General features: G+C 37.3%; 1 protein-coding gene across 4 annotated transcripts in view; it reads right to left on the bottom strand.

Annotated features, from left to right (window-relative positions):
* Positions 1–209: 209 nt before the first annotated feature.
* Positions 210–14236, bottom strand: part of trappc8 (trafficking protein particle complex subunit 8) — an 80508-nt gene continuing 66481 nt past the window's right edge. For all 4 annotated transcript variants that reach the window (XM_081378672.1, XM_081378670.1, XM_081378671.1 and 1 more), the window contains 4 exons: positions 11922–12023; positions 6821–6963; positions 4841–4930; positions 210–1435 (listed from right to left, as the gene is read on the bottom strand). In XM_081378672.1, coding sequence (XP_081234798.1) covers positions 1201–1435; positions 4841–4930; positions 6821–6963; positions 11922–12023 — 570 coding nt within the window. In that variant the 3' untranslated portion in view covers positions 210–1200. The remainder of the gene's footprint in view (positions 1436–4840; positions 4931–6820; positions 6964–11921; positions 12024–14236) is intronic.

Below are 14236 nucleotides of genomic sequence, written 5' to 3'. Positions count from 1 at the left end.
AAAAGAAAAATACTCTTATTAAAAACAAATCAAAAGCCTCGCATTTATCAATTTACCACCACGTTCAATTACATGCTTCCCAGGGATTGCATATTAGAGAACAACCTTGCATGTTGTGCTTGGTAAATGGTACTTGCCAAATCAATATAGTAAATTACATTTCTAAAGCAAAAACTAAAAACACCTAAGGACGCAACAGGCAGCCAGGATCTTGGTTATTGGTTACATTTTATTCTATGTACAGTAATTTGTTATAAATATAATACATCATTTTTTTTTCTCTCCAGAAAAGCAGTCATGTAGATACATTTAAATAACAGTTTGATCATAGTAGTGGAGATGAAAATGAAAGCTGAGGTGGTGGGAGAAGATGATTGGTTTGTAGAAAATTAAAAATTTCTTGAGAAAACAGCACAGCCCACCCACACAAAGATGCACAAACACAAATATGCTCTCAAACGGTGACTTTTACCCTCTTGGTGTTCTTACAGGTCCTTAAAAGTCTCTGCTGTTTGACTGGGCAACATGGATTCTGCCAATTCCTTACTGGGTTACGAACATTAAGATGGCTCCACATTGGACTTCGCCAATTCCACTGGCTTCTCATAAGGTGATGTTGAGTTCCACTTAACTCCACATTTGCAGACTGACTGGATTCTGCCTTTCAGCAGTTGCAAAGTTATCAACCGGTTACAGTGTTTCATCTTCTGGTTTCAAGATAGCACTGGAGATGTTTTTATGTTACTGAGGCAACAGATCACAGTGGGCAACCATGAAACATCCAGTAGGGCAGTACGAGGCAGAGATGCATAGCCATTTACATTACCACATGTTTGGGATCTTGAAAAATATATAGTTCTAAAAACAAAAATATTTAATAAAACAAGCAAAAATCTTCAAAATAATACATGGACTGACATGAGAGATAAATTAACATGGGAAAAAAACAAAAAAAAAAACAGATCCAGTCACACTTCAGGTGCATTTAAGACAAAACATCTAGAGTCTGTTTGTGTTTAGCTCACCATGGCAAGCACATCAGATGCAGTGTTAAGTTGAAATATTTGTGTTCAAGTTTTTTTAATTACTTATCTCTCTCAATTAGATTTTGTTTTAGCAAGAAGTAAAAAAAAATCTTGGACTCCGGTCCGTTTCATTTATTTAGGTGGGCCGAGAACAGGGAAACATTGTGGAGTTACCTCAAACGCTGTTGATGATAATAAGTGCAGGCATGGCGCTCTGCTGGCTGGTCTCACACATAGCGCTGGTCTGTGCCAACTTGGCGAAGACACGAGGTGTACCCAAATTATAAACTCCAGCCTGGAAGAAACAGGCTTTCAAGGAAAGCATGTACACCTCTTGAGCTTGGAGTTGTAACTTATATTGGGTCTGGCCCAGCCAGCTAAAGGAACCATGCACTTCCAGTGACTCCGGGCTGCATAAAAAGATAACATACAAAGAGAGTGAGAGACAAATACCTTTCATATTTATAACATTTGCACCTAAAGGCCCCGATATACTCATGGTGAAGTTCTTTTCATTCTTCGCTTAGGGGTAAAAAGATGTTCGAAATACGTGACCACAGGTATACTGTCAGTGAACACCCCAACCCCGCCCTCACTGCTGAGAGTGATGTTTAGATGAATAAGTAAATATATGCTGCACTCTTGCAATAACAATATAAATACAACAAAAATGACAGTGGTGAGAAAACATGAGTTAAAGGGGGGGTGAAATGCTATTTCATGCATTCTGAGTTTTTAACACTGTTAAAGAGTTGGATTCCCATGCTAAACATGGACAAAGTTTCAAAAATTAAGTTGTACGTTTGAAGGAGTATTTTTGTTCCAAAAATGCTCCTTCCGGTTTGTCACAAGTTTCGGAAAGTTTTTTTCGAGTATGGGCATGTGTGACGTCAGATGTAGCGGAATTTCCTTATATGGGTCCTAAGGGCACTTCTCCCGGAACAGCGCGCGCGCACACGTAGACCAGAGCAGAGACATTGACTGACCAGAGCGAGAGAGCGAAATGTCACCAAAGTGTGTTTTTGGTTGCCAGGGCAAGACAACCCTGCACAGATTACCAAAAAAAACAGCATTAAGGGACCAGTGGATGGAGTTTATTTTTACAGAGCATCAACGGAGTTGTGCAAGTGTTTTTGTTTGTTTCCTGCATTTCGACGATGCTTGTTTTATAAACAAAGCCCAGATCGACGGATTTGCAGATCGTCTAATGCTTAAGGATCGAGCAGTCGCAATGATAAAGGTTCGCGGTCGTGCGTTGGAACCGGGCGGTGAGTAAAACTGCTTCAAATGTCTCTGTGTGTTGTTAGCTCGGCGCGTTAGCACAGCTTTAGCTTCGCCCACACGGCCCGCCTCCAGCCGCTCGTTTTTTTCCGGAAAGACTCAGTACAGCCTATCTTTCTTTTATAAATATAATAAAACTAAAGACTTTTTGGAGATATGAAGGATGCAATACTACTCTATAGGTACTCAAGATTAACAGGAGATTGAGTGAAAATGAGCATTTCACCCCCCCTTTAAAAAAAGCATCTGATCATAGTGATGTGGATGTTTGCAGCAGCTCTGAAATTTGGCACTTCAGTAAAGTCACGTCACATTTTTTTATTTAGACTATATAGCAATAGATTGTTTAAAGGGGTCATGAATTTGAGAAATCAAATTTTCCTTGAGCTCTGGACATAAGAGGTCATCATACTATAAAAATATCCTGTAAGTTTCAAAACTGAAAACTTCCTTGATTTCATTGTAACCAAGTCCAGAGAATGGCTCATTATGGAATGTAACTATCTATAGGTGACCTATCATTAAATTATATATAGAAAGCAATCAAAGAACGCTCCCTTTATAATTGCTGGAGCTGTCAATCAAACAGTGCGAGTTTATCAGTGAAACTCCTGATATAATCAACAATGAATCTCTTATTTACATCGTGTTTGCACTGTTAGATATAATAGCATTCATGAAAGTGCAGAAATCGAGTTACAATGACGAGATCACTGCATTCATGCGCTCAACATGTCTGTAATCCGCTACAATGCTCATCGCCCCAACCTTTCATGCCACAATCTAAATATGATGCTATATATCTAAATATAATACTATAATCAACATCTTTTCAGGAATAGTTAACTTTGACAGCTGTAATAGTGAAAATGTGGTAAAAGTTTACGAGAGTTCCACATGTAATTCTTAGCTATTTCATATGCAAAGATTTTAGCCAATCACAGCAGTGGGCCTCTCACAGCAGACACGCCCCTTCAAACAGAGCGTTAGCTAAAATCAGGGTAGGAATTTGGGTGCTTTTATTTATTTATTTATTTATTAAAACATGCTTTTATTTTTTTAATTATGACAATTTTTTATACTAAAAATCACACTAACATTATAAGTGAACCACAGGAAACATTCTAAAACAATAAAACATTGCAGTTCATGACCCCTTTAATGTAAAGCAAGCAGCTTTACATTTTTAAAAAAGAAAAAGTGTCAGTATCTTTTTCAATTACAAATACAGTACCAGTCAAAAGTTTGGAAACGTTACTATTTTTAATGTATTTAATGTTTTAATGTATTTAATTAATATTTAATGTTTTTGAAAGAAGTCTCTTATGCTCATCAAGCCTGCAGTAAAAAAAAAAAAAAAAAAAAAAAAAAAAAACGTAATATGAAATATTATTACAATTTAAAATAATGGTTCTCTTTTTTAATATACTTTAAAATGTAATTTATTTTTGTGATGCAAAGCTGAATTTTCATCAGCAAGTACTCCAGTCTTTGGTGTCTTATGATCCTTCAGAAATCATTCTAATATGATGATTTATGATCAATGTTGGAAACAGTTGTGCTGCTTAATATTTTTTTTATAACCTGAGATACTTTTTTCAGGATTATTTGATGAATAAAAAGTTAAAAAGAACTGTATTTATTTAGAATAAAAATCTTTTGTAACAATATACACTACCGTTCAAAAGTTTGGGAACAATAACTATTTTTTTTTTTAAGAAATTAGTAATTTAATTCAACAAGGATGCGTTAAATTGATAAAAGGTGATGGTAACGATTTATATTGTTAGAAATGTTTTTATTTAGAATAAATGCTGTTTTTATGAATAAATGCTGTTAAAGTTTTACTCATCAATGAATCCTGAAAAAAGTATTCCAAAAAAATATATTAAACAGCACAACTGTTTCCATCATTGATAATAACTGAGTATCAAATCATCATATTAGAATGATTTCTGAAGGATCACAAGACACCAAAGACTGGAGTACTTGCTGATGAAAATTCAGCTTTGCATCACAAAAATAAATTACATTTTAAAATATATTAAAAAAGAGAACCATTATTTTAAATTGTAATAATATTTCATAATATTACTGTTTTTTTTTTAACTGCAGGCTTGATGAGCATAAGAGACTTCTTTCAAAAACATTAAAAATAGTAATGTTTCCAAACTTTTGACTGGTACTGTACATCATTTATTATTATAAAGCAGCTCCCCAGTGTGTTCATGTTTTTACTCGCAGATGTCTGACCTCAACGGATTGAAGCGAAGAAATGAACCGCAGAGGATTTCCATGTCAAAGAAGGCGGAGTCTCATTTACAACATCGCCACGGACCAATGGTAGTTCGAAGGTGTTTACCAGCTAGATCGTACTTTTCCGGAAAGTTCACCTTGGCAAGCGGTTTCGATCTTCCGAAACAAACACCAAACGAACTTCGTTTTGACCTGATTTAGTTTGAAATGATGTCACACCAGTTTGTTTTTGTTAAATATATTGGGGCCTTTAGGGATCAGGAAAAGCTGAGATGTACCTGGTCGTTTTATGCCGCAGATCAATGATGACATCTACCTTAGCCAAGGAACAGTTGGACAACGTCAGGGTGACTGGTACCATACATAAACTAGGGGAAAAAAGGGAAAAAATGTCAAGTACAGCAAGATTTGAAAGATGGGTTTCAGATGTGTGTGTAATACTGGAAATTTATCCTCTTGATGCAGTGCTTGTGCATCCATAAAAGCAAACCAAATTCAAAAATGCACTAGAATACATTTCTTGCATCTCATGACCACATATCATGAGCCCAAGTTTTCAAGCTAGACAAAATTGATTATTCTCTTGATTCTCTCATCTTCAAACTGAAATTGATTATTCAATTTTGTGATGTAAAATAGAGAACTCTTGATTTTCATCTGGATATTACTTTGATAAATGGTTCTCATAACTTCTGTTAATCTTACACTGGTGCGCAGCAACTTTAAGTCATTTGTCCTGAAGCACAAATATGGATGAACTAAACCTCTGCCTCTTGTCCGGAACATTCATCTCATCATGCTACAAGATGTTTAGTTCAATTTCCTGGCAAATTTATGTTCTTTATGTCAATGCTGTAGCACAGTGGGATGTTTTTAGGTTTTCAGTTCTGTTCCTCCACTTTCCTATCTCCCTCCCCATCCTAAATTTAAAAAGAAAATTATTCAAATTATTTAAAATAATTCCTTAAAGTGTATTATGTTGCCATGGCATGAAAAAGAACCCTATATATTTTGTAAAAGCATGTTATAGATCTTTTGAATGATTCTTCCATGAATGTGTTTCTCCTTTTTCGACATTTAATCAAAATGTCAATTGGATTTTCCAGTGAAAAAAACAGACTTCTGGTGAAGTACTGCAAAACTTCAAGCCATTTGTCTGTTCACATTAAAAGCAGCAATGACTATGCAGCAATACGCAATCAATCTTAAAATATCTGATTTGCAGTATACAGTTATGCTGTGTGGGATTTTTGGCCAATGAGATTCGACTGTGGGCAGGGCCACCCAGCAAAGTGCAGCCAAAATAGAAAATGTCCTAACGCTTGTGTTTGGTTAGGTCTAAAACTTGACAGTAAAGAGCTTTTTAGTGCTTGAAAGTTGATCAGATTTTATTAGGACACTTTGTAAGGGTTGTTTATAGTATACCTCAAGAAATAAACTCAGAATTGCTTGCTTATATCGCAATTCTGACTTTATAACACGCAATTGTGAGATATAAAGTCAGAATTGCATGATATAAAATCTCAATTGCGTGTTATTATATCTTTATATATCTTGTTATTATATATTTTGTTATTATATCTTTATATCTCACGCAATTGTGAGATATAAAGTCAGAATTGCATGATATAAAGTCGCAATTGCGTGTTATAAAGAAAGAATTGTGAGATCTAAACTCGCAATTCTGAGGAAAAAAGTCAGTCTTTTTTACCTTAGAATTGGACTTTATAACACTTGCATTTGCGAGTTTATATCTCACAATTCTGAGAAAAGATGTCAGAATTGTGAGATATGAACTCGCAATTGCGTGTTTCTGATTTTTTGTGACTTTAGATCACGCAATTCTGACTTCATATCTCGCAATTCCGACTATGTCAACTCGCAACTGTGAGATAAAAAGTCGCTATTATCTTTTAAAATGCTTTATTCTGTGGCGGAAACAAGCTTCCATACTTTGTTCCTCACAGAACGACCAAACAAACGTATGTGAGCACATTCGCACAAATCTATCTAATCTAGCTATGAGTGATGACTGTCTGCTTAGAGTGCCATAACCACGAAATGGTCCAGTTTATCTCCATCTTTCACACTTTCATGCGAACACACCTACTTTCCACGCACCACTGCAGAACTAGGCCAGAAAAACGCTCCTGTGGGCGTGACTGGGCATTAGTGTACGTCTCTGCAAGTCTTATCACCTCTGAAACACAGTCTGTGGATTTCGGGCAAAAAATAGTGTTTGTTTGTGTGCGTTTCACCTCTTTTGTGGGAAAGGATGATCATAAGACTCTGGGTAGTGGAGGCAGGTCTTTATGAGATGGGAAAGCTGTTCAAGTGAGGGCTTGCTTACAGGAGGTGGAACGTCAGGCTTGAACTTCAGAAGCACCATCTCTTGAGTTTCCTAATAGACAAAGCAGAAGTTTTATTTAATCTGAAAGCTTAAAGGAAACTTCTCAGCTCCAGCAGAGGAAATTGCTTTGTTATGTTTTTCATTCAGTTTAAAGTGCGTGCGTGGCTGAGAGAAGGGAACGGGGTGGATGAGACAGATTGAACTCTAAAGGGAGAAAAAACACAAGCTCACGTGAGTGTTTCTATAAAAAGACTTTGAGATCAACATGTGTGACGCCATTCCCTCACGTGAGGCACTTCCTCTGCAATGAATGAGTGTTGCTATGCTACGGGTGCAGAGGGAAATTTCAGACTGGATAGAATCAGGCCCAACAAGTAGGAGGGAAACAGAGGGGAAAATAAACAACTGACAGAACAAGGGAATGAATAAAGAGCTGAAATGGAGAAGGAGAGACACAGCTTGAACATTGATGATTTTCAAAGGAAATTGTAAAAATCAGTCAACACACACACACACACACACACACACACACGAAGGTCAGAGCCTTTCTGCTGTCTGGCTCTGACTGTTTAAAGCACCTTGGGATTGTAATGGAAATTTTACATTTAGATGTGTTCTTTTACATTTAGGTGTGTGCAACTTGTTAACGTTGAACATTTATTTTTACTCATAAGCATTTAAAGAAATATAATCATATAGGCTTGCAGGGGCAAAATGTTCTGGGTAGCAAAGAGACTATGAGTACTCAAAGTGACCTATTGTGTACTTCAAGTGTGAAAAGTATGTGCGCAGCTTTGATGAAAATAGAGATAGGCAAAATGTGTGAAATCGAGCAGCAGCTAATAACAGGAAACTTTTGCAGACATGGTATATTTTTGCAGACATGGTATTGTCCTGTCTAGATAGAATTTATGTTAGAAGAGATCTCGAACAAGACGTGTTGCCTTTTAAGGTAAACCAAGGCGATCTTTTGAGACAGACCAGGATGTGTTAAGGGTATATAAGCTTGGCAAAAAGGAGAAGTCAGCGCCTTCTCATATCAGACTCTGACTGATGTGTGAACAGCCAATTTCTTGCAAGAAATAAAGATCTTTATAACTTTTGAAATCTCCAGCTGTCTTCCAATTATTATTTAAAGTTGAGAAAAGAATTTCCACAACAGGATGCATCCATCTTCATAAAGAGCAGGACTCACTTACAGTGCTCTCAAAGTCACTTTGCTCTTGCACTCTGTCTCGAATGGAGAAAATAGAAAGTCAAATTATGAGAGGAAGACTTGAGCGAGAGCCAGAGCAGAGGACATTTGTCTTGTATTCGAGGGCTGTACAGTATGCACTTCTCTTATCATGGTGTAGGGATTTAAAGTATATTTATTTAAAATAGAGTAGCATCATACAACCTAATTTGAAGTTAACACACACTGAAATAAATCTAATCAAAGCCAAAAGACAAAGACAAAGTGCATGGTGCGAGACACTGAAAAAAAGAGATGTAATGCAAAGGCCAAAAATGTCCATCTGTGATGGGCTCTCTTGAGTTTGGTGTGCCTTAGAGGGGTTTGGGTTCCTCTGGAGTGCTCACACGTCCCCTGAGAAAGTGTGAAAACCTACAATTTACTGAATGTCACAGAGTTTTTGCAAGGAACACAAGCTTATTAAACGGATAGTTCACCAAAAGAGTAAAATTCTGTCATCATTTAATCACCTTCATGTCATTCCAAACTAATAACACTTTTGTTCATCTTCAAAACGCAAATTAAGATTTTTTTTATGAAACATGACATTTGTCCATTCCACCAAAACTGACACTTTATAAAGCTCATATAGACATTGTAAAAGAAATCCATATGAAATCATCTGAAAAAACATGTTTGCTTTATATGACGAACAGATTTAATTTATTAACATATAAATAGATCAACATGCATACATGGCACTCATCAAATATGTGACCCTTGTCCACAAAACCATTCATAAGTCGCACGGGTATATTTGTGGCAATAGCCAACAATACATTGTATGGGTCAAAATTATCGATTTTTCTTTTATGCCAAAATTATTAGGATATTAAGTAAAGATCATGATCTATGAAGATATTTTGTAAATTTCCTACCTTAAATGTATAAAAAAAATATTTTGAACATAATTGGACAACTGTAAAGGCGATTTTCTCAATATTTACATTTTTTTGCACCCTCAGATTCCATTTTAAAATAGTTGTATCTTGGCCAAATCTGGTCCTATCCTAACAAACCATACATCATCAATGGAAAGCTTATTTATTCAGCTTTCAGGTGATGCATAAATCCATAAGACTGGTTTTGTGGTCCAGGGTCACATATGGTAAACAGAATCTCAACAAACCTCACTGGTTCTTGAATGTCAAGCAAGTATGTTTGAGCCTCCGTTTACCATATTTGATGTCCTCTAGGTATGTGCATCATATAAAGCAATTGTGTCTTTTCAGAAGACTTGGGTTAAACTACTTGATTCACGTGGATTGCTTTTACCATCTTTTACTTTTTATTTTGAAGTGCCATAGTGTTGATGGAATGAACTTTCAATGAAAGGACAGAAATCTCTTTAGGTTGAAGAAAATCGATGAAAAATGAACAGTATTTTAGTTTCCGTCAATGTAGTGAACTACTTTTTTGGCTTCCACAAGAAGTTTCAAGGTCTCTAATATAAATCACACACTATGATGAGCCTCAAGGTCTGTGTCCTCCATTTTATCCATCCTTGTGCTGTGAACACTAAATAAAACTTCCTTCCAACCTTTACCCTTCTTCATAAAAAAAGCCAGAGGATTTGGCCAGGAAGGTCAGGAGACTGAAATTATTTCTTTTTTCACATTCTTCAAAGTGCCTTTATAACCACACATGCACTACAAAAGCATCAAGGCTCTGATGGACTCCTGACACAAAGCACACAAAAAAATGACTTGAAGCGAAAGTGTTAACAAATGCCTTAACAATTCCGACGTCCATTACTTGAGCTATAACGAGAGATAAACACAGCCCTGAATTAAAATAACTTTGATCTCTTTATCATTGTTGGTCTGATCTCTGATGGATTTTATCAGAAAGTCATTCACGAAAAGTGTGCCTTTAGTGGGCACGTCAGTGTTTTGATTCAGCGCACAAGTGTGTTATCTTGAGTTAACCGTCTGCCAGTCAGTGATGAATTGGCTCACTAAATTTGAATTCCATCCCTACTTTATGAGACAGACGTTCTAGAAGGGTGTGTTTGACTACCACAGGTTCAAAAAGACACTTTTCTTGCAGCGTCAGAAGACAAGACATTAAAATTGAAGGCCAAAAAATAGACTAAAAATTTAATTTTAATGTCGTGTCTTCTGGCAATGCAAGAAAAATCTGTATAAAGTATTATAGTTCTGAGGATTGTTACACTGAGTTCAAACTCTTTCCCAAGAGGGATATCACTGATACACCGAAAAAAAGGGCAAACTATTGCTTGGCAAAGCTAAGTTTGTATTCATTCAATTGAGAGCTTAAAGCTATGTAATTTCTTTCGCCGCTAAGGGTCGCTAACCTCTTACAATAACAAAGGCATATGTTGATGTCGCATAAGCGGAATTATGGAACTTGCCGTCATGCCGAAGGATCTAATAATGTTTATGGATGAGTGAACACACTGATGTTTTTAACATGACTTTGGTATCAGCAGAGACAGATATCAGCACCACACGCCGCGGATATAAAGGAATAAGGACATTTCATTTCAGGACATTTGCTGAATAATACTCACACAGGTCAGTTTATTAGATGAATGAAACTTGTGAGGTAATGCAGCGCTGTTTCATTTGGTCTACACTATCACACTAAACTGCATTTGAGTGTGTTGAAAGTTATAATGTTATTTTGTTAGTTTATCTGTATGAGACTAGCAGTAAGCTATATCAACATTAGAATAACATACTGATCATATTCTAACATTTCATCCTGTTGAGCTATATACCATCGATTAGTTTTATGTACATTTGCTCACCTTTCTAATAAAGTACATGCAAGACGTCTCTGTTAAGTCGAAGTTTGTCACGGAAGTGGAGCTCTCGGCATCTTGAAAACGCCATGCTGATATTGATCCTCATTTTTGATGATCTTTTGTCCAAAGTCTGCTTGCCATGGTCCATAATGTTTGAAACGAAACAATAACAGCGCAAGTGTGCCGCTAGACGTAACGCAGTTGTCCACGTCTGTCGCCATGGATACTATGGCAGTACGAGCGGAAACCAGGGATAACGCGGATATTACATCATTGACAGGTGACAAGTGGGACAGGGCGACAGGGATGAGCCATTATTTAAAATTGGAATTTCTCTGAAATTAAAAATCTTTGGGAAGTTTTGGGATATTGTAAGTACACAACTGCAGGAAATATATCTCACTGTGCCAGGGATTTTTGGATATTTTATTACAAAAATCGTACATATTGTAGCTTTAACCTGAATGTACTAAGATGAGGACATCTTGGTCTGTAAATGGTCACACACACAAAATATTATCTAGTCATGTGCATACTAGGCTTGCTGCGATGTCGCGTGTTCAGCGTGCGCTGAATGAGAGACACAGCACAAATCAGCAGCAGGAGTCAGATTTCACCGCACTTCGACCATTTCGCCTCACTCTTGACTTACAAGACGATGGCAGAAGATTTGGTTTCAAAGCGAAATGGAAAAGCACCTATTTAAGTGAATTTGTCATTGTACTGTTTTGTTGTGTTTTTTCATTAAGAATAATAATTAACTCACCATTCAAGCAACTGCCGGCCCTGAATTAGCGTCAATTCGGGGGCGGTAGTTCAAGTCACATCCCTAGTGCATACATTGGTATACACTCACCAATTCTCTTTGAAAAGATAGAGTGGTCTCCTGCACTAGAGGAAGTACATTCTCTATAGAGTGAATCTATATTTATGTACATTTATAAAGCACCCAACGTGAAGAGCCGAATAGCAAAAGCGTGTCATTGTGTTCTGTATGTACCGTACCTCTTTCTGCGAGAGCGAGCAGGCCTCTTTGCCAATGGTTTGCAGTGCAACATGAAGCTGCCCCTCTAAAATGAGCTGTTTGTTATCCTCCACAACATATGCCTGAAATACAACACCATATGATTAATACAATGACATTCTGACCTCAAATCGTAAAGCATCAATACTGTCACCAAGCATTATTTACATCAAAAGTTCTTTGAGATAAAGGAACTGATTTTGTATTGACAGAAAAAGTCATTAACACCAGCAGTGTTTAGCTCTAGTGCATCGATCCAAAACCAACACTTGCTAAGCGCAAAATAGTCAAGTCAATTACTGGTAGTTGGCGAATAAACATGAGTAACTGGCAAGTTGGCTGGTAATATTTTTAGGAAACATGTTCTTATAAAGGGTTTAAATTTCCATGGGGTCAGTTGAACAGTTAAAGTGCTTACAAACATTTTTGGAAGGTGACAGTATATAGTAAATAAGGTGACAATTCTAATCACTATTGGAGGAATAAAAACTATATGCACTGTACTTCGTATGCTGCGTTCACACTGGCGACATGCAGCCATTAAGTAGTACTGGTAGTGTGAAGCTTTACTGTTAAAAAGTAGTAGAATAAAATAATCATTAATCTCATGAATTCTGAACAGTCTTTAGGAAAAAGAAAGAATAAGAAACGGTCATATCAAATTTGGTAAATGCGTTATTGTGCTATTTGGTAAATGGTAAATTACTGCCATAGACATATATCTTAGGCTAACATGTTAACTTTGCTAGTCCTAATAATAATTGCTTTATAAACAAATACAATTACCTGACCCCCACCCCCCCAAAAAAAATAAAAATAAATAATAATAATTATATATATATATACATACAGTGAGGAAAATAAGTATTTGAACACCCTGCTATTTTGCAAGTTCTCCCACTTAGAAACCATGGAGTGGTCTGAAATTGTCATCGTAGGTGCATGTCCACTGTGAGAGACATAATCTAAAAAAAAAAAATCCAGAAATCACAATGTATGATTTTTTAACTATTTATTTGTATGATACAGCTGCAAATAAATATTTGAACACCTGAGAAAATCAATGTTAATATTTGGTACAGTAGCCTCTGTTTGCAATTACAGAGGTCAAACGTTTCCTGTAGTTTTTCACCAGGTTTGCACACACTGCAGGAGGGATTTTGGCCCACTCCTCCACACAGATCTTCTCTAGATCAGTCAGGTTTCTGGGCTGTCGCTGAGAAACACGGAGTTTGAGCTCCCTCCAAACATTCTCTATTGGGTTTAGGTCTGGAGACTGGCTAGGCCACGCCAGAACCTTGATATGCTTCTTACAGAGCCACTCCTTGGTTATCCTGGCTGTGTGCTTCGGGTCATTGTCATGTTGGAAGACCCAGCCTCGACCCATCTTCAATGCTCTAACTGAGGGAAGGAGGTTGTTCCCCAAAATCTCGCAATACATGGCCCCGGTCATCCTCTCCTTAATACAGTGCAGTCGCCCTGTCCCATGTGCAGAAAAACACCCCCAAAGCATGATGCTACCACCCCCATGCTTCACAGTAGGGATGGTGTTCTTGGGATGGTACTCATCATCATTCTTCTTCCTCCAAACACGTTTAGTGGAATTATGACCAAAAAGTTCAATTTTGGTCTCATCTGACCACATGACTTTCTCCCATGACTCCTCTGGATCATCCAAATGGTCATTGGCAAACTTAAGACGGGCCTTGACATGTGCTGGTTTAAGCAGGGGAACCTTCCGTGCCATGCATGATTTTAAACCATGACGTCTTAGTGTATTACCAACAGTAACCTTGGAAACGGTGGTCCCAGCTCTTTTCAGGTCATTGACCAGCTCCTCCCGTGTAGTTCTGGGCTGATTTCTCACCTTTCTTAGGATCATTGAGACCCCACGAGGTGAGATCTTGCATGGAGCCCCAGTCCGAGGGAGATTGACAGTCATGTTTAGCTTCTTCCATTTTCTAATGATTGCTCCAACAGTAGACCTTTTTTCACCAAGCTGCTTGGCAATTTCCCCGTAGCCCTTTCCAGCCTTGTGGAGGTGTACAATTTTGTCTCTAGTGTCTTTGGACAGCTCTTTGGTCTTGGCCATGTTAGTAGTTGGATTCTTACTGATTTTATGGGGTGGACAGGTGTCTTTATGCAGCTAACGACCTCAAACAGGTGCATCTAATTTAGGATAATAAATGGAGTGGAGGTGGACATTTTAAACGCAGACTAACAGGTCTTTGAGGGTCAGAATTCTAGCTGATAGACAGGTGTTCAAATACTTATTTGCAGCTGTATCATACAAATA

This window comes from Scardinius erythrophthalmus (genome assembly GCF_964197995.2).
Source record: "Scardinius erythrophthalmus genome assembly, chromosome: 11".
Lineage (NCBI taxonomy): Eukaryota > Metazoa > Chordata > Actinopteri > Cypriniformes > Leuciscidae > Scardinius > Scardinius erythrophthalmus.
Note: the sequence above shows the minus strand (reverse complement) of the source record. Positions and strands in the feature narration are given on the sequence as shown.